General features: G+C 41.9%; 1 protein-coding gene across 1 annotated transcript in view; it reads right to left on the reverse strand.

The window, feature by feature from the left end:
- Positions 1–27,193, reverse strand: part of magi3a (membrane associated guanylate kinase, WW and PDZ domain containing 3a) — a 200,599-nt gene that overhangs the window by 70,349 nt on the left and 103,057 nt on the right. The window contains exons 2-3 of the mRNA XM_034696443.1: positions 11,859–11,975; positions 2,037–2,156 (exon numbers count right to left, since the gene is read on the reverse strand). Of these exons, the coding sequence (XP_034552334.1) occupies positions 2,037–2,156; positions 11,859–11,975 (237 nt within the window). The remainder of the gene's footprint in view (positions 1–2,036; positions 2,157–11,858; positions 11,976–27,193) is intronic.

Below are 27,193 nucleotides of genomic sequence, written 5' to 3' on the forward strand. Positions count from 1 at the left end.
AAAAAGCGAGACTCCTGCAACACTCTACAAGACTCTTCTTTTTCATCTTGTTCCTGCCTCTTCCTCATTACTCACAACATGGGGTCGAGTTGCAGTCAATGCCAATAATTCTCATAATCACTTTTTTTCTCAGGGATCCTTCAGCGAGATCATAAATATACACATAAGGAGCATTAAAGTGACCTTGTAGTGGTGTGGACACAGGATGTAAATGATTCAAACTGTCAGAATGAAGAAGCGTGATTTGTGGGATCACATTACTTTCTGTTTATCACTCCTGCTTTGTTTGTAAGGAGTCATTTGAACAAGAAAAAGACCACAACTGAAGGACTACCATGTGTGTATTCTCTCTCTCTTGGTCAGGGACCACATGATTTAAACATTGGGCGCAAAAGAGACCCAAGATCCCAGCGCTTAAACCAAGAGGAAAACAAAATAATCACAACATGAGTGAGAGGGATTCATTTACACGAGGAGAGATGGAATGTGTGTGTGCAAGGTCAGGCATTATTTGAAGCCAAAATTGGATTCCAAAAGAACTTCTATGCGTCATCAATCAGGAAATAAGTTTCTCTGAAGTTCAGCTTTTGATTTTAAAAAAATCTAACTTTTCAAAGCACAAGTCTTTGATAGTGTCTCCATAGAATTAACCAGACAAGAACTTTGGACTGAATATGATATTCTTATCAGCCTGTACTGAAAGCTTTCAACACTCAACGCCTTCCAAACATCGGGTGGTACATGGATTAAAGGAAAACACTGGATGCTTGACCTCTTCAGTGAGCAGTGGCGGTTCTGGGGAGGGGCCAACAGGCTCCAGTGCCCCTGTAAAACTGAACCTGGACCCCCCTGTGCCCCTCCTCCACACCAAACAAATGTTATACAATAAAAAAAGCTTTGGTATCGCGCCAATGTTACAGGCAGAACACATGCGTGTGGCACTTGGTTCCAGTCCCTTAGAGCACTAAGGGACTCATGTTGAGTGTAAACAGCCAAACAGCTGCTGTCAGTCTGCATTTTGATCTAGCACACAGTAGTATATATGTCTAGTATATAGGGATGCACTGATGTTTTGCCAGTTTGTTCTCAGCCGGTCCTCACCCTTCTCAGTCTCTTTTGTCAGGGTTGAATGTGTCCCTCTGACAACACCCTTGGCCCCAGCCTGGCCCCCCCAGTAAAATTGGTCTAGAACCGCCACTGTCAGTGAGGGGACTGGATCGTTCTGCAATGACGTTGGGGGCATTTTATTTGCACAGTTTGGGACCATGTCCCCTTAGAAATAAGGATAACTGGTAATTAAAATCAGGTGGATCACCTTTGCCCTACGATGAACTATTCCTGCTCTTGTGATTAGTTATTCCAATATAAAAATGCATAATTTAGTGGATGAATAAAAGCTTTTAATCACATGCTTTGTCCGTCACAGTCTCCGTATCTTAACCCCAGTGGACACCTATGAGAGATTATGGACTGATGTGTGTTGACTCTCCACCAACATCATCAAAATTTCTGGAAAGATGTGTTCCACCTCTCTGGCAGAATGTAGAGACATGCAGAATCAATGCCAAGGTACATTGAAGCTCTTTCTAGTGGCACATCGCCCAACTAAAGAACTTTATGTTCATTTTCCCCTTCATTTACAACCCATCTGTGAGGCTCATTTTAAATTTTAGATGGGCCAACATAAATTTGGCTGCGCTTGTTAACTACAGAAGTTAATAGTGATTGTCTTTGTTTGCAGAGCGATGACTGATCCATGCTGTTAGAGGCGATTTGCAGGTCTGGCTGATTTGAACACTTTTCCATCGTTCTCTAAACTTAGAAAAGATTTAAAAACCAATAGAACTAACATTTCCCTCTTGATAGTTGTATTTTTTAGAAGCAGCACACGCTGGTACAGCCTTTCAGAGCAGAAATTACAGCATTCACTGAAGCTTCTATCGGCCGATCGTGCAGACTAAATCTTTTTATTCTATTGTGGTAGATTAAGGACAGTCATTGCAACTCCTTCACTCATGTGCAGTGTGCAGACGTACCGTCATAGGTCCCACTCTCCAGCAGCAGTCCACTCTCATCCAGCTCACGAAACTCTGCCACGCTGATGAAATTGTAGTCCACTCCAGGAACTTCCCCCTCTCTGGGCTGCCGAGTGGTACCTGCCAACGAGAACACAGTGTTGACATCATGGACTGTAGAAAACATAGAGTTGGTGTCAGTGAAGTCACCCATGGGTTTCTGAAGAGGAGGTTTGGTTGCCATGTTGGAAATGCTGACTCAACTTCACTTTCGGTAAACTTTGGAACAGACAAAGAGGCGGAGCTATGGCCTCCTGTCAATCCACTTAGCCGCACCTCCAATTATGCAAATCAAGGTTCTCTTATGACTTAAAGACAGATAAGTAATAAAAATTGCACCCCAACATGTTTAATTCTGCTGTCAATGGACTTTTAAACACGGGTGTTGATGTTGAATTTGGGGCTTTGGAGACAGCCTCTAGTGGACACTTGAGGAACTGCAGCTTTTGCGCTCCAGCAATGGCCTCATTCTTCAACACCAGAAGCTGCAGCTTGGTTAAGACAGAGGGAACATCCACAAATGTGGAACATACCATTCACCAACAGAAAGGGGGAAGGAGGAGGGACTAGAACTGAAGGGAGGAGGAAGGGAACTAGAAGTGACACTGTACCCAGCATGCCCACAGGGGTGTGATTTAAGTCCAAATACAGCACCCAGGGATTCATCTGTGCCTACATCATGAATACTCAACGGAGCTGGAACTGCAAAAACTACAGATTTATTATTAAAATATGGAACAGAGGGGAAAAAAACCATCCTCCACACAGCTGCACAGCTGTCAGGATGCAGAGAAAGTGTGACTGATGATGATGATAATGAGTAGAATTTTAATTGCACACTTTCCCTTTGACTTCTGTGTAAAGCAGCACCTTCATTCCTTAAGGAGGACATCACAAACTGTATTAATTACATAAATAAGTGAGGAGGATTTTAAAAGAATTCTTTCTTAAAGTGTGGAGGTGCGTGGATGGATGCACATTTGTTCAGTAATGATATATATACTGTGCACTCACAAAGCATCCTCAGGAGTAATGGAATAAAGTCATTTAACATAAACATATGTGAGCGACTTGTCAGTGTAATGCTGCTCAGGTGAAAAGAGTCTTGTTTGTGCAACATTTTCAAGGATATCCTTTATGCAACAAACAAAAGAGTTAATTTGTGAACTCCAACATTAGTGGAGGCTTTTTTCTGAGAAGGAAAATAACGCAAATCCAGTGTTGGTGGCTTTTACAGGCTTGGAAATGAGACTTTCTACTCAAAACTGTTGTTGTGTGATTGAAGTGCTGCTTCCAATCTGCTGTTCAGGTTCATATTAAAGAAGCTAAATACTTTTAAATGTTGACGCTCAACTGAAAACATCTGCTTTAAAATGTTGGAGTTCATAGTTGACTGTTTCACAACAAGCTCATAATCCAAAAGTAGCATTAGTGTTTCACTTAAGGCAGGGGTGTCAAACATGCGGCCCGCCGGCCAAAACCGGCCCGCCAAAGGTTCAAATCCGGCCCGCAGAACCACTTTGCAAAGTAAAGAAATTACAGAGAACACATTAACTGGAATTTTTCAATGAAAGTAACTACTATTTCAGATTTGTTCTCTGGGGTGTCACATAAAATCATAGGAGTAAAACCTGAACAATGCTTTTTTTCTTAAAGTGAGAAGATAGATTACTTGCTATTTGCAAAATTCAGTTGAGATCAGGCGGCAACCTCTGGTGTATAAAATATGAGTCCAATGTGGAAGTGCTAAAAACTGCAGTTCATTGAGGATCCGCTTGAGGCTGGCTCCGGAAGTACCAAAAGTCACATACACATGAATGGGAAAAAGCTGATCTTTACAGCAGAAATAAACATGTTTACAGCCTGGTACAAAAGACGAGTTAAGTCTGGATAGCTCATTTCTCGATCGGCACACACACACTGTGAGGGGGTGAATTTTTTTCTAATGCAGCAATTTCGAAGATGTTGGGATTACGAGTCTACCAATGAGAGGCACAGCTGCCTGAGGGAACGCTGCAGCTGTTGGCTAGGAGGCTCAAACTCCGCCTCTTTACGTCACACTGGCTCGACAGCAGCAATATGGCTGCCGCCGATTTGCCTCAAACAGCGCTTCAGAAACAGATAGGTGACGTCCATATTTTATACAGTCTATGGTACTGACCCACAGGTACTCTACCTGTATACTCATGGCAGAGCTCCCATAAAAGTGCTACAGAAATTTAGTCAGCCTAGCTGTTTGAGTGCCCCATATACAGAGGCTGTAGTCCTCATTTTGGCGGTCGCTGGTTGAACTCCCAGCCACTACTCTATGCAGCATGTCTTCCCCCACTCTCAAAAAGTGCCCAATAAATAACTTAGAAAAGGAGTCAAGAAGTGGGTGAACTCTAGGTTTGTTTGGAGCAGAGCACTTCTGTGTGTTTAGGGTGAGTAGATTTGACATTTTTCCAGTGAGATGCTTTTAAAATATCTTAGTCTTGTTGTTTTTTTTTACAACAGCTGCCTACCCCTCCTTTAGCTCACAATGTTTTTTTTTTACAGCTTTGCAACCTCTTTACGACACCGTTAACAACAAAGACTAAACTCCTCTTAAGAGTGAAATAAAATGAATGTTTTACAGTGTATCTTCTATTCTGGGCCGGTTGTGTTAGTTTTGACCAGTTACTGCATACCTGAAATGAATCCTGGAGCGATAGTTTGGTTTTCTGTTCTGTGTCAATGTTCTATTTTTCCCTCTTCTCTACTTCATCTCAAAATATTTGCTTTGGTTTTTTCCTCCCTAAAACAAACGACATCAAAAAGTGAAGCTGCTTACTGCGTTCCAGTTCCTCCAAAGTTCCAGTCATTAAATTATAATTTAGCATAACTGCTGCATCTGGTTAAAGAAAGTGTCATGTTTTGCCTTGTTGATGCTCTCATCATTGAAAACATTGTTATGAAAATGATTTCACGCTCCCTAACATGCCGGCTCTGTTTAACATCATCTTAGATGTAATCAGGGCTCCTACGGCACCTCGCATGAACTTTTCTGCTATGTGTCTGAGCTGCAGGCACAGGGGATTTTTAACTCACAGTTTAACAGGAACCAATCCCCCATTCTTCATTTCTTTCCACCCGGACTGCTGTGTTAGCAATAACACATCTGAAACAGCTTAGCCTGTTGCAAAGACAATCTTTTATTTTGTCAACCAGAGCAATCAGTGGAGAAAAGCGAGGCCACAAAGGGAGGAAATATGAGCTTGTTTTTGGAAGATGGATGGGGGAAATCTTATGTGGCTTTAAACTGTGCATTCACCTAGACTACCTGAAGATGCTCAAATAAACGGGATCAGATTTACCTCCCTTCAATCTCAGAACCCAATGGCTGTTGTCTGCAGATGATGTATGTCTCTGGGAAAGATGGCCATACTTTATGTCTCTCTTTTGTAGCCAGTGGTTAGATGAAACAGAATTTCCACAAAGACTTTCTTTTACTGCATTGTTTACAGTCTGTGTGTTCAGATCAAAAGCCAGGTCAAATTTGCCCCACCAGATATATCTGCAAAACATAAGCTGTCATTTTTTTGATTGTTACATTTCCTGGAGTAGCGCCCATTCATCTGTTTCTGGTGAGTCTCAGCTTCACTGTAAACAGTATACTAAACAGAGGCTTCAATCTGGCTTACTTGAGTGTTATGAACCTGATAATGAAACTGATTGTCTTGTGATGCTTGTGCGTGAAATTAAGAGGTCTTCAATTTGGCAAATTAACATCAGTATGATGCAGATTTTAAGTTTGTTGAACGGAGGTCATTCCTGATGCATTCCAGGAAGTCTGCGAATTGCAACGCAAATTGGCTTTTCATTTGTTGGCCATGGACACGAAACTGGCTACGTTTGCAGTGGTGGTTTTTGCGATTTTTGTTCCTGTGTGTGTCCGGAGATCCTGCGTGTAACCATGGTTGCATTGTTTACATACGAGATCAGCTGTTAGCAGCCTGTAGCATGTCGATGCTAGGCCCGATGTTCCCTGCGAGCTGAGGAGAAGGAGGCAAGGATGATGTGCTGGTAATGAGGTGCAAGATAAGAAAAGACGACATCGACTTGTCCTTCCACCCACTGTTATGGAGAATGTAAGATCTATCTACGATAAGGTGGACGAGCTAACCCAGCACCAGAGTAGCATCATGCTAACAGAGCTAACACCGGACACGAACGCCACATTGGAAGGATTTCACCTGCTGTGGGCGGACAGGATACAGGAGAGCAAGACTGAACTAACTGGTGAAGAAGACCAGCTCAGTCCTGGACCCTGTGGAGGTGGTGGCTGACAGGAGAATTATGGCCAAGCTGTCGTCTTTGATGAACATTTCTTTCCCATATATATTCTTGTTAAATTCTTATCTTTAAACATTTCATTCAAGTTGAAATGTTGTACCTCTTTTTAACTGACTGTTTGCTACACTTGCATGCAGAGATCTGTTTAGATGGATTAATTGCCAACAGAGTACCGATGATGTCAGCATGGCAGGTTTGCAGTCTGCCTGCTTTTGCTCTCTGCAGACTTCTTTTCACCAAACCCTGCGGTTACATAACTGGTCAATAAAAACTCTGACTACAAAGGCACTACAAATAGAAACCAGATCGCTTTTTTTTCTTTCTTTTCAAAGTTTCTTCTTGAGCTTTTTGTGCTGTTATTGAGACAGGACAGTGGACAGAGTATAGAAACTAGGAGAGAGAAGAGCAGCAACAAGCAGCAAAGGGCTGCAGGTTGTAACTGAACCCTAGCCGCCCACTTGCAGGACTATAACTTCTGTTCACAGGGTGTGTGATTTAACCGTTAGGCCAAACTGGTGCCTAAAAAACAGAACACTCTATTTTTATTTTACTTTTGGGATTTTTGTGCCTTTATTCAGAGAGGTAGGACAGTGGGTAGGGTAGGAATTTGGGATGAGACTGTGGGGAATGACATGCTGCAAAGCATCATGGGTTGGAAGTGAACCCTGGCGGGCCATTTCCAGGACCATAGCCTCTGTGTGGGGCATGTGATTTAACAGCTAGGCCAAACCAGCACCTTAAGAGCACTTTCTTTACTAAAATCCAATCCCCTGCATACAGATTCTACATATTTACATCTAATCTGTCAAAAGAGATTTACCTCCTTCTCACTTTATTTGTTTTTTATTATAATTTCATCACCCTTGTTGTCTTTACATGGCTTGAAGTGACAAGAGGGTTGTGGTTTAAAAAAGGAGAGAGACACAACAAAGACTGTGCTGACGTCTTTTAGCCGAAGTCACAAAGCGAAGTCAATCTCCTCAGTCTCCACACCTGGGCAGCTGTGGGGGGAAGATTACACCCCAGCTGTGGATAAACAGAAAAAGACTGCTAAGACTGTTGAAACTCCAAATCTAAGTATAATCTCAGAAGCAGCAGTGGGATAAGAAGCTTTGAAGAAAAGACAAGAGGAAATTTGCTGCCATTTCTCAGTGGAAAAGAGCACACAGTTTTCAGTTTTCTTTGAAGAGATGAAACAACCGCAGGGTAACAGTACAGGACAAAAGCTGACTAAAGTAAATGAAGCACACACAAAAAGGAACAAGTAAGTCTACAGGGGCTACCATGGCTTTACAACAAAACCTCACTCTCTCAGGTTGAACACCCACACGGTGCGCCAACAGAAGCCAAGTGATGAGCATTTACAAACAACGTTCCCAGTGCTGCTTATTACAGCCGAACAACAGACGGGAAATAAAAGGGACGAGTGTTAAATGATGCTGAAAAGAAAGTGGATCAAACAGCCAACATTAAACTTGTGAGAAATCAAGAGGTGCTGCTCCATGTTTACTCTAACGTCTGAGGAATCAAAATACTCACATGAAGGGAATCTTATCTGTGAAACACAATCACTTAATGTGCTGTTGCTAACTTTGTTTGTCTGGAAGCTAATATTTAAAGCATTGCTTCTCTGCACACTGAAGAAATGTAATCAATAGTGTAACTCTGAAGCTTGTTAGACGACAATAAGCTACTGTAATGGAAAAATTACTGGACTGATGATGTTTATATCTGAATTATTGAACCTCATTCAGACTTATTAGATACTATGAGAATAAGAACTCCTTATAACAAGTGTGAAAGGTTTGTCTTCACATTTGTATCCATTAGTTCCACATACAACTTTAGTACAAGTGATTTATTAGTGATTCTGGTGAGGAAAAAGTTATATTTTGTCATTTTTTCTTCATAGTGGAGCCGTTAGATCTCACTGCAAACAGAATGTCTCATATAAAGCACTGCTATGTAATGTTGAAGGTGCAGTAATTTCAGGATGTGGAGCATGTGGTTAGGGGCACTGTGAAAAATGGAGGATAAATCAGGCTCTAGTGTCTACCAGTTGCAGCTTTTGACCTTGTAACTTCTCCATTAATTTCCTGAGGACTGGCCTGCATCCATAATTTATAGGCCACTGTGGGTAAATGTGATCTTCCCAGGAAAAGCCCTTTTTGATATAGTCAGAATTTACTTTACATTTTTCTAAAGTAGGATAAAGATTTCATGATGAGCTTTATCATCGCAAAGCATGGATTCTGTCTTTTGTCTAAGTGGCTTAAAACTTAAAAGGAACCCTTTAATATCCTCAGAAGACACTTCTCATAGATTGGAAACCTGAGGCACTTATTTTTTAAATTTCCACTCCTCTACTTGTGGAGCTGATTTCCATGCCATGCTGGATATCAATGCCCAGGGATTAATAAAAAAAATAGAGGTGGATGGCAGAGGAGTCAAAGGTCTGGATTTAGCCAAGCTTCAAAGATTTCTTGTTGCCCTGGACCCCTGGCACTGTCTTCATCCCCCTGTCATCTTTTGTGGGAGGCAAGCGTGACACTTAATGAAGCCTCACTGGGCGAAATGGAAGAAGGAAGTCATGCCTCTCTCACTCTGAGATGCCATTCAGCAGCTGTAATGAGCACAGACGTCATGCTGTAGTGGCTTTTAAGGCTCCTCGCATGGTCCCCGCGCCTCGCTGCACTGTCCACTGGCACAGGCTGGCATGAGCCGAGTGGACAAGGAACATATGCTGCGCTACTGAAGCCAGACTGCAATGACTCGCATGGGATATGAGTGGCACAAGTTTTTATATCTTCAGTGTTGACTCATGCTCAGAAATGGGTAAAACCGGAGAGTGATGCATACTGTCTCTTTTAAATAGCTACAACAATCTTTTTTAAGACCAGGAGGAAATTGAGCAATTTCATGATGTTTCAGATTGAAATGATAATGCCTGAATGTAATATATTCAACTGTAACTATAGGCAACCTTCGTCACTGTGCCCTTCAATGCATCACTACCCCAGGGAACCACTGTCAGCCCACTAATGACATCTTAAAATGCAGGAAAGGAAATGTTTTTCTACGTGGATGATTGCATCATTTCCTTACCAAACACCAGCACACGTGATAACATGTGATGGCGTTAGAAGAGAGGAGAGAGGGGAGGGAGATTTTCTGCTAGTATATCAATCATGGATGGCAATCTTTTTTTAATAAAAAGAGAAAAGCTCAAATGGCTGGCAAAGATACGACAATACACCTCAGCAGCTTGTGTGCGGAAAACAGGAGGGAGGACGTTGAGGCTCTTAGACTAAAAGCTGAGGTAGACAAACCAAGGAAATGGTCCATGAAATACTCCTACATAAGCAGGGAACATATTTTTAGGAAGCTATTTCTTATGTATCCAAAGCTCACATAGCAAAATCGGTCTGATAGGTCTGGGCCAGCTCTGGCGTCAAGCCGGCACTGCTGGCTGACTGCTGGCATGGTAAGTGGTATGCTAACGGGATGTGGACCAGGTCTGACAATGATGGCATTGTATATATGATGGCATGCCACATCTGGCCCGATTGTGGCTTGGTTTATGTGGCCCAGATCTGCCCATGCCGCATCTGGGCCGATTAAGGTTGAGCTTGTGATTAAGCTGGCCCATGTGTGGGCCGTCTCTGGCAAACTATATCTGGGCCACTTAAGGGCTGTCATTCTTTGCGGTGTGTTGGCCGAGTCTAAGTGTATTGTGGGCCAGAACCGGGCCAGACCAATTTTGCTATGTGGGAGGGTTAGAACTGGTGTACCTCAGGTAACCATTCTCAGACCACTAATGTTCTCCATCTTTATCAATGAGGATGTTCTAAAAGGCAGGAAGTAAAGTGTTTCTCTATGGAATTGATTCATAATCTCCCTACCTTTACCATGATCACATGAATCTAAGGTTGCAGTACACCTCAATAAGTATCTGCAACTTAGGGCTAACGCTGGAAAGATCATTTTGTAGCCCACCAAGTGTGAGGCAATGATCCTGTCCAGGATGTGAAATCCATCTCTCTCTGATCCTTTCTTTGGGACAAATGACTCCAATTTCAGGGTTACATGACGTAAAACTCTGAAACATGTCAGTCAATATTTAAGAAAATTATGGGAAGATGGCCGATTCCTTGAGTATTATGCAAAATGAAGGGGATCAAAGCTGTGGCTGTGGACAATGCTCTCAAGGATTATGCAAACAAGATAAGGCATCCCAGAACAGTTGCTCCAACAACTGCATATTCCAAGATCCCAGCAGACCTGAGAGCACTGCTAAACTCGGCTCATGTCCCAGGTCAAATCCCCCGGAGCTTTTCCACCAAGTCATGCCTTGTCACTCTCCAGGGCCAACACTAAATGCCTTGACAGCAGCTACCTTCACTCTCCACTCTGCAGCAACATGCCTCAGCCTTTTCCTTTGCTGTTGTTGGAGGCATCAAATCAAGCAGTGCTCCTGCCTTCAAGAAGAGGCGGAACAAACAGCTTATCAGCAAGGGGCCCAACACTCAAGGACTTCAAACATACTCAAATCATTTTCATTTATTCCTGAGTAACTGCAGATCAATCATTTGCTCCCTGGATAATGTATCTGTGCAGATTCATTCTGCCAGATGAGGCACTACAAAAGTGCTATTATTTTCATTGAATCATCACTGATGTTTGAATATGAACAGGATGACTTTCCTCCTATCAAAATGTAAGATATAAGAGTTTTCGAATGCCTAGGAGAGGAATAATGAACAAGGTCCAGAGCAGAGATAAATGAAAAGAAACATTTTTTTAACTCAGCTGTGCAGCCCAGAGAATTGCAGCTGCTCTCACATTTACGCTTGTTGGCCTTGTTTTCCATTTTAAGACCACTCGGGTATAAAATCAAAATGTTCTGTCCTTGTTATTTATTCTTATATTTCAAAAGGAGCAGTCAAGCAGACTGTAGGAATACAACTCTGCTGTAGAAAGTAATGAGAGCAAAGGAGGGAAAAGTAAGGAGTTCAATTTCACACCATTATTTGTGAGATAAACAAGGGCTGACTATTATCTGAAATGGAAATATATGTCTCTTGTTATTCAATCCTTCAACATATATTTAGTCTCAGTGCTCATTTTCTTTAAATTAAACATCAAAATCGAGAAAGCTTGTCTCATTCCCTTGATTCCACAGTTAGTTTTGTTCAAGCCCTGACGTCTTAAAGCATATTTCCCATGGTACATCATGTTTACTAAGGTCTGCCCTTAGGTACATTAAGCCCCTGAACTGGATGCTTCAATTACTCTAACAAGACAAAAGTAATGCAGACAGGATAATGAGTCGGATGGTGCAGGTATAGCGCTACAGATGAGAACAGACCAGGCTCCATCTGGAAGGGTCAGATGGCAACAAGCAGAGCCCAGACAGGCAGAGAAAGAAAGAGACGGGCGTCTGCCCCAGGTCGGAGAAGCTATACTTACAAGGAATGGTGCGCAGGTAGAGGTTGTCCCTGATCACCTGCTGGAGCTTATGGTCGATGGAACCCTTCTGAAACTGCAGGCTGAGGTAGTGACGCAAATCAGTATTCAGCACCTTACCTGGGGGAAGGGGAAGAGAGATCTGGGTCAGAATAAAAAGTAAATCACAGATGAGGCGCTCTTTACAAAACTCACACTGATGGTTTGATGTTAAAACAATCAAAAAGAGATCCTGAAATCTGAATTCATAACAGGTTAAAAGCACAGACAACATGTTTAAAGCCCAAAGTTAAAAGGGCTCTACGAGGACACAATGACTTGTACTTATGAAGAGAAGGTGCTTAAGAGACTGATTCTGAATGAAAGCTGTCGTTTCTGATGAAACATTAATCTACTTGTTGATTAAAGCTGCACATCCTTAGCAGTGTTCGCAGTCCTCTTCAGAACAAAAGCATTTCACACATCGTCTTAGGAAGCAGAGGGGCGGCGCAGTCGTACCCAAGATGAGGGAAATTTAAGACGCCGCTCTGAGCGACAGATTGTCAGAGGGAGGAAATGAATGCAAAGAGAGAATGACAAAGCAAGAGGAGAATTCCCTTGTGCTCGCTGTAACAGCGCTCTTCCTCTGCGTGGACCTCGGGAAGGAACAGGATCTGCCTTGAATATGGGTCATTAGTTACAAGTGCTTGTTTTTTCAAAGCAGGGAGAACTCAGTTAACATTATACAGATGATTGAGTAAGTGAGTGAGCACTGAGGTCCTGTCAACATGAAACACGTTGCAATTGTTCCAACAGCTGGAAGAGTACATGTAATGTACCTGATGAAAATCTAGTGTTATGTCTTTTTCTAAAAACTTCTGTTCCAAAAAAAAGTGAACAATCATAGATTTTGATGGTTTGCAAATGATTTTAACCCCAATTTATTAAAAACAATTGTGTTGCATCACCTCTTCTTCTGTCTTTAGATAGTAGGACACTGGGTCCATGATTTCCAAAAAGAATGCCAAATTCTGATTCGTCCAACCACACGTCAGTTTCCTACTTCACCTCAGTCCATCTTAAATTGGTGCAGGCCCAAGGAAGTCGCTGATGGTTCTAAACCATATGTATTGTACATTTCATACAGTTTATTTGTGTATTCTTTTTATAGTTTTATGTTTATTCTATTGTTTATTTTCTTATAGTTAACACTTTTTTCTATTTTAGTCTTATTTCTTCTTAGGCATCTGGAGGACTGCTCCTTCCGAATTTCATTTTTACACCATACAATGACAATAAAGATGTCTGTCTGTCTGTCTGTCTGTCTGTCTGTCTGTCTGTCTGTCTCTCTGTCTCTCTGTCTGTCTCTCTCTCTCTCTCTCTCTCTCTCTCTCTCTCTCTCTCTCTCTATCTATCTATCTATCTATCTATTTATCTATCTATCTATCTATCTATGGTTTCAACTTTGCATGGTTCAGTTTTTTTAACCTGAAGTTGTGGATGCAGTGACAAACAATGTTCATGGACATGGTTTTTTGGATGTGATTTCGAGCCCATGTAGTGATTTCCACTACAGAGTCATGTCTGTTTTTAATGTCCTGCCAGTGGCCTGAAGATCCTGGCTATAGAGAATAGATTTTCAGCCTTGTCCTTTCCGTACAGAGAGTTCTGCAGACTGTCTGAATCTTTTAAAGATATTACATACTGTAGAAGATGAGATCACTACTTTTTTTTTCCCCGCTGAGGAACATTATTTTGGAATTGTTGAACTATTTGCTCACACAGTCTCTCACAGAGTGTCAAACCTCCTCCCATCATTGCTTTTGAGAGACTCCGCCTCTCTAGAGTGTCCTTTGTATCCCCAGTCATATTAATAACTTGTTTCAAAATAACCTACTAAGTTTGGAGATGTTCCTGCAGCTGTTTTTTGCTGTTGCATTAACTTTGTCAGTGCTTTGTTGTCCCTGTCCCAACTTTTTTGAAATATGTTGATGGCATCAAATTTAAAATTAGCATATATTACATTAAAAAAAACAGTTTAAACATTTGATGTTGTCTTTGCTCTACTTTCAAATAAATAAAGCATTTAAATTATTTGCAAACCATCCAAATCCAATTTTATCAACATTTTGTACAGCATCCCAACTTTTTGGGAATTTCAAACAGCAGTATGTGTGAATGTTGGCTGTCAGTGTTTGCCAGATTCTCTGATGCAAGCTGTAAGATCTCCTCCAGATAAGAAAATGTTGATGTATCAAAATTACACAAACGCCAGACTGAGTTATGTCATTCAGACTCCGAATGAGATCTGATCTGAGCTTCTGAGGAACATCAGACGGCGGGATAACACAACTTTTCCATAAAGATACTTTCACTTTCCCCCTGAAAGACTCATCCTGCTGTTCGCTAATCCACCTGATGAATATTTGATTATCCTTCAGATCTGAGCCAACGTACCAGACACTTCTGATTTCCACTACTTCTCTGATCATCGTCACACTCAGAAGCCATTGAAAGACTTGCTTTGATTTAAAAAATAAGTCTCCTTTCTTGGGGTGGCAGGCTTTAGAAATAGAGAAGCTGGCATAAAAACTGAGGAAGATGTAATCACAGTGCGTAGTAACTCAATATTCCAACATTAAAAGAAATCAAACATTCAGAATGAGCAGCATCCTACGCATTGCATACTTAAGAGGGCTCTGCTATCAAACTTGAACTGTATCTTTCATGACGCCCTTTTTTAGATGAAGTTGAGGAGTAGACTTGGCTGCTGTAAAGAGCTATCGCCTACAAAATTTAAAAACATTGTTAATGATACAAAGTTTTCTTCTTCTTGCCCTGAGGGGAGAAAAACAACCACTGCTGGGAGTGCAGATCAGAGCGTTATGTTGCCTTGTTCAGGGGGTCGATTTCTCCCCATTATCATTTGCCAAAAAGTCGTGTTGAAACATTCGGATGAAATCATTTCAGTTTAATGATTACTGGGTGTTCAACACAACTCAATAGTTTTGCTCTGCAGGAATGCTCACGAACCTGATAATTCAAGTGATCCTGGAGTTATGTGGCTTTTCAGTGTGCCTGCTGCTTTGCTTCAGTTCAAACAGCTCAGTTACTGCAGCATGCCGGTGGTACAAAGTGAGAGCCGGGGCCAGGAGAAGCATGGCTCTCCATTATGTAACTCAATAGACTTTTAACTGGCACAATGAATGTGAGGAATTTGGGTCAAAGAAACAAAAGCTGGGTCTTGCTTTATGCATTGGAACTTGCAAAACCACAAGCCTGCGGTGCATGTTCCCAGAAGCTATGAGACATGAAAAACCCCAAAACACACACAAACAACATACATGCAATTCTTTCCAACTGGCTCAAGCTTGTTCCCATGTTAGAGGCAATGGAGGAGATTTTTTTTTTGCCATGCTTGGGAATGCCACCCTGGATCTATTTTCACACACTGCCTTCAAAGATCAGCTGGTTTCAATATGGACAATGCACGGAGCTAATTGTTGCCGCAGGATTCCTGCAGCCAAAGGACACCCCACTGGGTCAACAAAATCAATCTCGCTCTTTCTCTCTTTCAAAAACACACACAAAACATGCAAATCTCCTCCCCTGCCCAAAGCAAACTCCCACTCAAGTGCTCCTAACAGGGTAGTCTTTGTGGCCCGCCTGTCAGGTTGTGTTAGCGCCGTGCATCATATCTCCAGAGACGGAGAGAGAAAAGAGAGAAAAGGGAGGGAGAGGCGACTCGACTCGCAGCTTCCCGCTAGGTTACAAGGCAGCACATCACTGGCCTGCCGGGCTGGTAGTACGAGGCATGCGGGGACACAATGGAAGCCTTTGTGCCTTGTCATCTGGCTATTAGACGCTCTCTCATACATGAGGAGTGTGGGGGGGAGAAAGAGGAGAGGGGGAGCTGTAGTTCAAGGATGGAGAATCATTAAAAACAGAGAGAGCGAGGGAGGGAGAGCATGCAGGGAGAGGGGGATGTTTGCGGAGATGATGCATGGGAACACACGTGGAAGCTAACTCGCCCCCCTGCCTCCCTCCTTCCCTCCCTCCTCCTGCCCTTTCATTATTATTCCATCGCTCCATCTGACTGTGCGTCTTCGCCTCCCTCGCCTTGGAGAGTCATCAGATCCCCACCGGGCTCCTCACACCTATGTTTGAGATCACTCTCTGAATGATCATAACCTTGTCTTCATCTCTCTGTTTTCTTTCCCTCCACCGCTCCTCACTTAACCTTTTGTTTCTTTTCATATCCCAGCCCTTTGCTTTTTGACTGACGCCTGCATCTCCCTGCCTCTGCATCAACTTGCAACCTTTCCTCTGCTTCTTGGATCACTTTGGATTAAAACAAATACAAAACCAAAGCTCTTGCTCTGGCTCTGTCGGAGTGTGCGATTAGTTTTCACACATATGTGTAAAAGAAGGGAGAGTAGGTGGAGAAGAGAAGAGATAAGACGAGATGAGAGGAGGCTTTTGGTTAGATCAATAATAAAAGATCCATGAGAGGATCTAAGGAAAGGGTGAAAACAAACTGCTTGGATGTACAAACAAACCCTGACTTGCTTTCTCTCTCTCACTCTCTCCCTCTCTGTCACACGCAGATTTACGGAAATGAAAACAAAGCACATGCTGCTGCCCATCATCATCATGCTTTCCCTCAGTGCCTTCTGAACATTTTGGTATCTGCAATGGGAAACCACCTCTCCCAGCTCACCTCACCATCTGTCGTTTCATGTAACTGATGTCAAAACTTCTGAAGTGCTCCACAAAACTCTTTCATTGAGAGACAAGTTGTTTCACAGCCAAAAGACCAGACAGAAGCTCCAGTCCGTCTTCACTTATATAAAGGTTTAGCCGTGAGGAAGTGAGCCAACATCTCTGCACACCAACTCCTTCCAAATTTCCCAAATCCTCTGCAAGATAATGACATCATTCATCATCCTGCAGTTGTTCTGACAGCTGCATGATACCTGTAACGTGTCTCATTACATCCAGTCTCATGTCCAACATCTGTTTTCTACCTTTGTGTCTCCAATACAACACCACAAGGTCAGAAGTGTTAAAGTCTTCTCCAGATCACAAAACGTTGATGTATAAAAAACAAGCAGACGCCAGACTGTGAGTTAGCCCGGCTCCAAATGAGATCTGGAAGAAGCTGTAGGGAACATCTGTCAGTAACATAATTCACCGTTTCCAGTAAGACACTCACACAGACTGTAAATACGCAGCATTCAACGAAAGACTCATTTCACTGTTAGTGAATCCACATCATGAGTGTTTTATCATGCTGCAGTTCTGAGCCAACGTGTCACACTCCTCTTATTCAAGCACTTCACTGTTCAGCCACACACTCAGAAGTCATTAGAGTCTTGTTTTGATTTCAATACAAAGCTTTTTCTCTGCTCCACTCTTGGAGTCACACAGTTCAAAAATAGAGGAATAGTCACAGAGGAACTGATAAAGAAATAACCACAGTGTGCAGGAACTGGATATTCCCACAGAAAAAGACATAAAACATTTAAAGAGCAGCATCCGGCGCTTTGACGTTTTACTAGACCTCTGTTATGAGACTTAACTGTATTTTTAATCATGACCAGTTTCAGCGGGAAGTTGAAGGACAGACATGGCTGCTGGGTAAGGAAAAGCCATCTCAGAGCAAATTAAGGAATAAAGTTAATGAATGAAGTGTTATTCGTGCCCTGAGGGTAAAACATGAGTACAGCTGTGAGTGCAGATCAGCAGCTTCATGCTGTCTGGTTCAGGAGAACGACTTCTCTCTTTAACATTCAACATAAAACTTTTAAGGACAGTTTGAGTTGTTGAACTTTGACTTCTTTAACCCAAATTCCAATGCCTATTCAATGCCAATGCTAATATGATGGATGCTGATGTTTATTTTAATATTAAAATCCTGGAAAGCCTAAAAGTTTAAAGGCATGATTTTAAGGGAGAATATTAATCCTTACCCAGGGTTCTAAGTGAAAAAAACAAAAAGTGTTGGGACTAGGGGTGGGAATCGAAAACCAGATCCAACTTAGCACCGGTTCCAATTGATGAACTCCATCGGAATTGCACGCCTCAAATGTTATCGATTCTTCTTAACAATTCTTTCCCCAGCACAACGTCACATCACGTATTTTCCTCCAGGCTCCAGGGGTCACGTCCGGACTCACACGGCCGTAAATGAGGCACCAAGAGCGGGTAAAAAACCTCTGCAATGACCCCCGGAGGAAATGCATTTTTCCTCTCCAAATTCAAAGTAGTTCCCTCCAGGCTCCATGGGCCACGTCCGGACTCACGCGGCCCCAAATGAGGCACCGAGAGCAGGTAAAATACCTCTGCAATGACCCCTGGAGGAAAAGCATTTCTCCTCTCCAAATTCAAAGTCTTTTCATCCAGGCTCGAGTGGCCACGTCCGGACTCACGCCGCCGAGAATGAGGTCAATCTATTGTTCAGTATGGTCAAGTTGAATATGTTCATGTTCAGTCATTGACATTGATACAATCCTATCAATTCCCACCCCTAGTTTGGACTCCCCTTTAATTGCTTGTTGGCGTTTGGTGCGGCCAGCATAAGTATATCATTAGAATTAAGTTCTTAATTTCTACAGTAAATAAAAAAAGCCTGAAGATAATATTTCAGAGTGTCATAAAGAACCTCTGCATCAACATGCTCATATCCAATTTTCCATCAGGCTATATAAATCACACTGAGGCTTTGGTTACGTTTGGTTACAGTATTTTAATCTAAACAGACACGTGAAGGTCATTGACTGCCTGGGAAAGGAAGTGAGTAGTGCACCATGGGTAATGTCTTTTAGGTGCTATTGTGATCGCCAAGATACACTGTAACATAGAGAGGACAGGAAAGTGTACTGGCAACTGGTAAGAAGCCCCATTACACAAAAAATGCCAGAGTATGCCAAGGGGATAAATTAAGAAGTGGTGGCACTGTGTACCGGAGCGTAGCGGCCCACTTAAAGCTCTGCCCTTACCTCATTTTAATGACACTTCCAAAAGTTGTTGAGATATTTTACCACAGCAAAAATACATCAACCTTATCCTGCTTCTAATGGGAAAGTCAGGGCATCAAAAATAACCGGGCTTTACAGTCTTGGGGAAAACTTTAAACCTTACTAAAATTGCATCCAACAGCCTGTTTTCTTACACGTAGGTGCAAGGTGATGTTTGCAGGACAGTAAGCCACCTACTTCAGGTGATCCCCCTCCAGAGCAACATAATCTAGCTCCTTCTTGAGGATTCTGAAGCACCTCCAAGGCAGATGTGTTAATCCCTCCAGAGTTATCTGGGTCTACGATGGTGTTAACCCAGCTGGATGTGCCCAGAAATATTACACAGTAAGGGGAACAGAAGGCATACACATTTGATGCGAGAACCACAAACTTGTGACTACTCTTACATCCTGACTAGGAGCAATTCATCAACTCAAGATTAATAGGTGAAGTAGGAGAGTCAGAATCTTAATCTGAAAAGGAAAATTAGGACATAGGAAGAATGCTTGCAATCATCATCTGGTTTCTGGACCTTGATGCACAGGTTTTGGTCAGGTACAGCCAAATGAAATCACACGGAGACGCCACCTCACAGAGCTGCTGTAAAGCTAGACCAGGGCATGTTGACCCCAGCTTCACAGGCTACACTTAATCTGAGCTGTTCAAGTTTACAAGCTATAGGAGTCTGGATTTAAGGAGTGAGATGAGACAGAGTTTAGATTTTATAAACTATATACTTTGCAAAAAAGACACGTTTTGGCACATACGCTTGCACAGTGGGTACTAAGGTGAAACTATCAATCTTAGAGCTGCATGGAGCTGGCACAAGAACCACTCAGCTGAAAGTAAAAAAGACCTGTCTCATGCTTCAACTCTGCTTGCTTTTTGGCACACCATTATGCCCTTACTTCACCTTGGCTAAAAAAGAAATCAACCAGCACAAAAGTTATTCACTCAGACATCCAGAAAACACCCAGTTAAATAACAAAGGCTTCTTAAACACACATTGCTTTCCAAATTGATAGCAGGAGCAATGCAGGGATGACATCAGCAGGGGTGTCAGTGGGCGTCTAATGAGGCAGTTCCCAGACAGGAGTGCAGCTCCAGAAACGGTAAGAAAGCCCCCGCCATCTGCTAATTACCACCTTGTTAGGTTCATTGGCAATTCAGGGTTACAGTGTCCTGCTTCATTCTGTATGACAGGCAGATATTCAACAGTTTACTGAAACCACTGGAACACCCTGATACTTTGCTTCCTCCTTAAAATAGCAGAGTAACAAAATACTTTACAACCCTGGCATGCCTGGTATTGTCCCCAAAGAGAAGCAGGTAGATTCAGACAGGCACTTTGGCTTCCACCTCCCATGGTCCCATCCTCTCTTTACTTATGGTCGTGTTCACTTGCAGCAATGAAAAACTACCGCCCACCTTCAATGCTTTCCCTTAAATCAAGAGAGGTGTAGTATGTATTCCCCTGTGAGCCACGCTCCATTGCTCTTCTGGACACTGTTTAAGCAAGGAGCTGTAATTGGCCGGCAAAAAAGGAGTCCGTGTGAAGTCAATTAGCAGCTGCAGAGCCCCAGAGATAATTGTAGATGGAGGTAGGCTTTGGGATGAAAAATGTTGTATGAATGAAATCAATGTCCCCAATCACCCTCTCCTCCCCTTAGGGTAGAAACATCCCTCTTAAAATCCAATTAGCGGGATTGTATCTCAACATAAGGTCAGTCCCTACAAGTTGGGCTTGGTATAAAATGGCTAATGACCTGTTTGAAAGCATCCTATTACAACTTCCCCTTGTCCAATTCAAAAAGTTTCCAACAAAGCAGAATTCAGAAGTCATAAGTATCAAATCGATATCAAAATGCAGCATTTAAGGGGACAAGGTGACAGAGGAGACTCCTTTTGCTGCTATTTTGAGCTTGCAGCAACAGAAGGACGATGGCATACTCCCTGAACTCTTGAAAGAAGAGCACCATCATCTATCTACCTAATTGAAGGAAAGTCTTGCTACACGCTGCATGCACAAGCTTAAAGCTGCAGGCTTATTATAGTCAATGTGATAATCATCTGTGCACTTGGCAAAAGACACAGATGGTGTCCCAGTGCACTCTGCATTTAGAAATATTTCTTGGCGGTGGTTGGCTTGCCTGCTATTGTTGGCTTACTGTACTAAATATCCATTAGTTACATGTTTGAGATCAACTGCCTCAGTGCTTTCTTGGACCACTTACAAACCTATTCTGTTGACATATGGAGTATTGGTGTCCACAGTACTGCTGACAAGCAGCAAGTCAGTGTGTGAAGGTTGGGACAATGACTTATCGCTAAAGGAGATGAGTTTGCGCTAATTCAAGGTACGCTGTCCTCCCCAGTCTCTCTGCTACAGCGTGTGACAAAAGTGCCAAGCTTTTTTTTCTTTCTTTTTTTCCAGTGGGCGAGAAGCGACCTTGAAACAGTCCTTTCTAATCCTATTGAGGCTTTCAGGAAGACATTTAGTAAAAAGCTGAAATAACACCGAGGTCGATCCTTGCTTGTCTCGTCTGTCCCTTCTGGATTCCTGGCCAAGCAGGGAGGTGAAAGAACAGTCACAGCCACCCCTGTGGCACATCCTGAGCGGGCAGGGCCTTCTCTCCTCTGTTGTCTACTTTTTTGATGTGGAGCAGATTGACAGATCTTGACTTTAACCTCTCCTTCGCCAAGTATTCCTTTCCAACTGCTTCCCTGAGCACTGCTGTCTGACCGGCTGTCTTATGGGTCCAGTGGAGTTCAGTGGACACTCAACTACACTGCAGTGGTTGAGAGTGTGTTGTCCTCTTGTGGCCTCCATACAGAAATAAAACTTAGGACCAACCAGCCAGAGCTTACTTGTATTGGGTTTATTTTATTAGGGCAGATTAATCAACATTTTAGCAGTGTGCATCAATGTTAATAGGCTGGTATTAGCACAACAGCTACAATTGATCCGTAGTCTTAGTGCAAAATGGATAAAAATTGGGATGATGGGGTTACAACAACATTGAGCTTCGTCCGTCTGATGACCTTTTGCCTTAGTTTTAAAGTGGGATCCAGGTCTGCTCAACTAGGGCTGGGAATTGATAAGATTTATTGATACCAATGCCACTAATTAATTCCTGTGTATTTTCCCACAGCCTTCATGCTTTGTTCAAATGTTAACTCAGGAAAGGACATATGTACCCTTCACTCATCAGCTGAGAAGTGGAAGCACTTGTTAAGCGGTGTTTCAGTTTAAAGAGTGACCATGTTAACTGGCAACTTTCACCCTGATGCGTCTTTGGGTCATAATTACAACAGCTATTGTCGTGCTTTTAGGCTTTCATTAAAGAGGCAATTTATGAGCATATGTTGTCATTATATCTAAAAAATAAACTTGGATGCATTCACAAGGTGTCTTTTCATGTTTCAACTAGGGTTGCAAAATCCCGGGAATTTTCAAAATTGGAAGCTCCATGGGAATAAACGGGAATTTATATTATATATATTATATTTATAAGCGGGGATAAACCAGGAATTTACTAAATTGAAGGTTGGCTTTTAATAGAGAACTTAAATATAGTTGGGGAAAATATATTTTAGCATAATCCTGACTAAAACAACCAGATTTCATGCAAGTACAGTTGAATATCTATGCTATTCCTCAATCACATGCACATAGCACACTGCTTACTGCAGGGCTATTGAGACCACGCCCCCTACATGCACTGTGCATTCCTCCATCACATGCACAGATGATTTTTATTTTGGATAGATGTCTGCTTATAACAAACAGATATTTATGCTTGGATATGATACCTTTCCATTAAATTACCCTCAATTCCCAGTTAATTCCCATAATCCTATGGAAAGTTTCCAATTTGGAATATTTCCAAAATTCCCCAGCTTAACTTCCCATGGAAATTTACAGGAAACTTTCCAGTAATTTACCGAAATATGTTCAACCCCTTTGCAACCCTTGTTTCAACCAACAGCTGCTGTAACTGATAACCACTGATGCCTCAAACTGAAGGTCGCCACATATCAGGGTCACTTTTTAAACCGAAACACCGGTGACAAAGAGCATCAAACCCATGGCAATCCTGATATTTAATACTGTGCTGCGTCACCAAATATTTCAGCATGTTGTCTACTCTTGCCTGAAATCACACAACCACAGACATGGCTGGTCTGGTCCCAAGTGAATTAATCCACATGACTCCCTAGTAGTAATCCCTTCACTTGACCTTCTGGTGTTTTTGTTTTGTTGATTCTAAAATAACTATCAAATGCGTCATGATTGTTTCTTTGGATTTTGAAGTCTGTCGCTAAGCTTCAAAAGGGAACAAATGTGCTTCATGGCCATGGTGATAATGATGTCTTATTTACCAATGAGAGCTCAAGTGCTAGACTTGTTTTTCTGAGTCACTAATGTTTCCCTCACTCACATACTGTTCAACTTCTATAGCACTCTCTGTTTGGTGCTTCAGTGAGCACCCTGTCCAATACACACCCTGCACTCCGTCTAGAGCACTGGCCTGTGACTTGTATTAAGGCCGGCTGCTCAGGGAGGGGCTGCAGAAGAAGAAACTAACAAACATGAAGAAAAACCTGATCAATACAGAAAGGCAGACTTTAACGAGCCATGGAGACCTTTGTTGTCCAGTACCGCCAAGGGCATCGCTCAAGCATGCGCTCGTGGTATCAAAACCTGGCAGACCAGCAGGAAGAGGAGGGAGAGAAATGATGGGATGAGAAGACAGCTTTTTAACAAGATGTCTTTCAGCTTCTGTACTTGTCGTTACAGCTCCTGGTTTCTCTTTCATCTTTAGAATCTGATACCCCAGAAGTTTTGGCCCGTTCTGAGATGCACAGCCTCTGATGGTGAGGTTAACCTGCTTTTTGAGGCATATAAACAAGATCAAATAACTGGATGAACATCAGGAGTGCTCAGGAGGAGGAGTACAGCTATCTTAACAAGTACATGCGCCTCAACACATTCCCCCACTTCGCCCCATTGTTCATTTGGCTGATCTGTTTATGTGGAGGCTGTGTGGATTTGAAGTGGGGAGGAAGAAGAAGCTCCCTTCTGCACTGAGCATCATCAAAAGCCTTCTGCTGTTTGTCTTCTCACTGGTGTGAAACCTCCGTCTGTCTATCTGCACACAAAAAAAAAAACACACAAAAAACCTGCAAACAAACAAAAACCTCACAAAACTCACACTCCGCTCGTGAACACACACTTTAGGTTCCAGGGAGACTGCCTGAGACACCCAGATCAAAGGGGTGGAACAATCTTCTGCTCCTCACCTCCATGATAGAGAGGGAGACAAAGGGTTTCATCGTCATCAGCAGATCAGGGGGAATGAAAGACTCTACATGAAGCAGAGATCACTCGATGTATTATTGCAGGATAGGAACGAGAGGGACCATATGGAGACAGATGAAGCAGTAGCAGCAGCTTCTTCAGCTCTGTGGATTACGGTTCTGCAGAGCTGCTGAAGTGACGTGCTCTTAGCCTCAATAACTTGGGCTGTCACTGACAATATGCTGCCTGATACATCAGAGTGAAGCACAAGGGACACAAACGTATCTTTTTCTTGTTTTTGCCCTCCCTCTTTATTTCTCACACATGCACGTGCAAACACTGCTAACATTTTTATCACATAAAAAAAAGATGCAGTGACGTCCGAGAGAACACTCAGATTGAAGCAGGCGGTTATACTGCAGGGATTGCGCAGTCTTCTACCCACATAAAGTGTTTGGGTGGAGGTATTGGCTTGGATATGTGTATGTCAGGCTCACTGCATGGGTCGTGGGAAGTCAGCATTGATGTTTGAGACATGTCTGTTAATAATATGCACAACTGAGCAGAAGGCATTGTATTGAAATGCACAGCCCAAGGATCTGCGGTTACAGATCTGGTGTGTGTTGTTGGGCTGACCCAGATGCTGCCTCCATCATTGACTCATAAACATCTTCAAATGTCATCCTGCTGACACAGTCACACACTTTCCATTAATTAGTTCTAAATTGTTTAGATGATCAATTCATTAATACTTCATTTTCTCAAGAGAGCTCATCCTCCAGATTTACAAATGCAAACAACCTCTATCAAAACATTTGCAGAGAACGTTGTGTTGTAAATATTGATGGCCTTTTAAAGGTAGGAGCTCCAAATCCAACCTCAGGTTAAGGGCTTTTAAATTGGTAGCTACAAATAATAAAATAAAAGACTTTACTGTTGTGTGTGGATGCTGACTGTTGCCACTATGAAAGCAGCTTAATGTGTGCAACACTGAAGTCCAAGGTAATGTTTCTCTGGGGGTGAGTATCGTACCATATCGTACCATATCGTACCGTATTGTACTGTATTGTATCATTTTGTATCATATCGTATCGTATCCGAACATATCATATATGGAATCATATAGCATCACATCATACTGGATCTTATTGTTACAGATCTTTTAGTTTCGTATCGTATCATTTCATACCTCTTTTTTTTTTGTATTGCATTGTTTTTTTATCGTATCACATAATTTTGTATCATGTCATGTATTTTCGTATCATATCTCGTTGTATCATATCGTTTCCCAAAGTATTGTTTTGTGTCATATCATCTACAACTGTACTGTGTTATTTTATATGGTATCGTATTGATTAGTATCATACCGTGTCGTATCCTAACATATCATTTGTGGAATCATAACGTATCCTATCCTATCGTAACGTAACGTATTGTATCGTAACGTATTGTATCGTAATGTATTGTATCGTAACGTATTGTATCGTAACGTATTGTATCGTAACGTATTGTATCGTAACGTATACTACCGTATCGTAAGTTAACATAACGTATCGTATCCTAACGTATCCTAACGTATCCTATCATAACGTATCGTAACGTATCCTATCGTAACGTATCCTATCGTAACGTAATGCAACGTATCCGATCGTATCGTATCCTATTGTATCATAACGTAACGTAATGTAACGTAAAGTAACGTAATGTATCGTAACGTAACGTATCGTAACAAATCATATAGTAACGTATCCTGTCGTAACGGAATGTAACGTATCGTATCGTAACGTATCTTATCGTAACGTATCTTATCGTAACGTATCTTATCGTAACGTATCTTATCGTAACGTATCCTATCGTAACGGAATGTAACGTATCTTATCGTAACGTATCTTATCGTAACGTATCTTATCGTAACATATCTTATCGTAACGTATCTTATCGTAACGTATCTTATCGTAACATATCTTATCGTAACGTATCTTATCGTAATGTAACGCATTGCAGCGCAACGTAACGTTTCGTAACGTAACGTATCGTAACGTAACGTATCGTAACGTAACGTATCGTAATGTATCGTAATGTAACGTAACGTATCATATCGTAACGTATCATATCGTATCGTAACATATCGTATCGCAACGTAAAGTATTGTATCGTAACGTATGGTATTGTATCATACCGTGTCGTATCCTAACATATCATATATGGAATCATATAAAATCATAACGTACAGGATCTTATTGTTCCATATCATTTCGTATTGCATAGTTTTTTTGTATTGTATTGTTTTTTATCATATCACATCACTTTGTATTGTGTCATGTCTTTTCGTATCGTATTGTATCGTATAGTTTTGTATCCTAACGTATAGTTTTATGTCATATCATCTCCTACTGTATTGTGTTATTTCATGATGTATCTTCTCTTATCATAACATATGTTGTAGTAGTGGTAGTGCATTTATTCAGTCTTCATACACGCACCACAGAATAAAACAGACCTGACACATCTTTCTCGAACAAATTCCTGCACACTTAGAAATTATTTGAAACATTGTTTGCAAAATATACTGAGCTGCAACCTCAAAATCCCAAACACTATGAAAACAACAAGCCATATATACAAAGGAAGCATTTCCAACTGATTCTGTAATGTATCAATTCCACATTTTTAATGTGTGGATGACCAACAGCTGGTTGAGGTCCAGCCAGCTGGTTGTAATGTTTTGTGTTTGTTTTAGTTCTGTCATTTGGTTTAGATCCATTATCAGCCTTACGACTACCTGGCAGTCCTTTCACACAATGTGCCAAGCAACGAGAACTGTGTGTAGTATTTTTATTTATCCTTGCCCTTTGCTTTACACATCCTGACCCCCTCTAGGGTCACGCCCCTTGGGTATGTTATCACTGTCCGATTGTATGGTATCTAATGTATCATAATTTACTGTATCATATCATGTGAAACCATATTCTATCCTATGGTGTGGTACCAATTTGTATTTTTTAGGGTCTCTTAAAAAGACTTTGGTAAAACACTAC

This window comes from Notolabrus celidotus, chromosome 11, assembly GCF_009762535.1.
Source record: "Notolabrus celidotus isolate fNotCel1 chromosome 11, fNotCel1.pri, whole genome shotgun sequence".
Taxonomy (NCBI): Eukaryota; Metazoa; Chordata; class Actinopteri; order Labriformes; family Labridae; genus Notolabrus; species Notolabrus celidotus.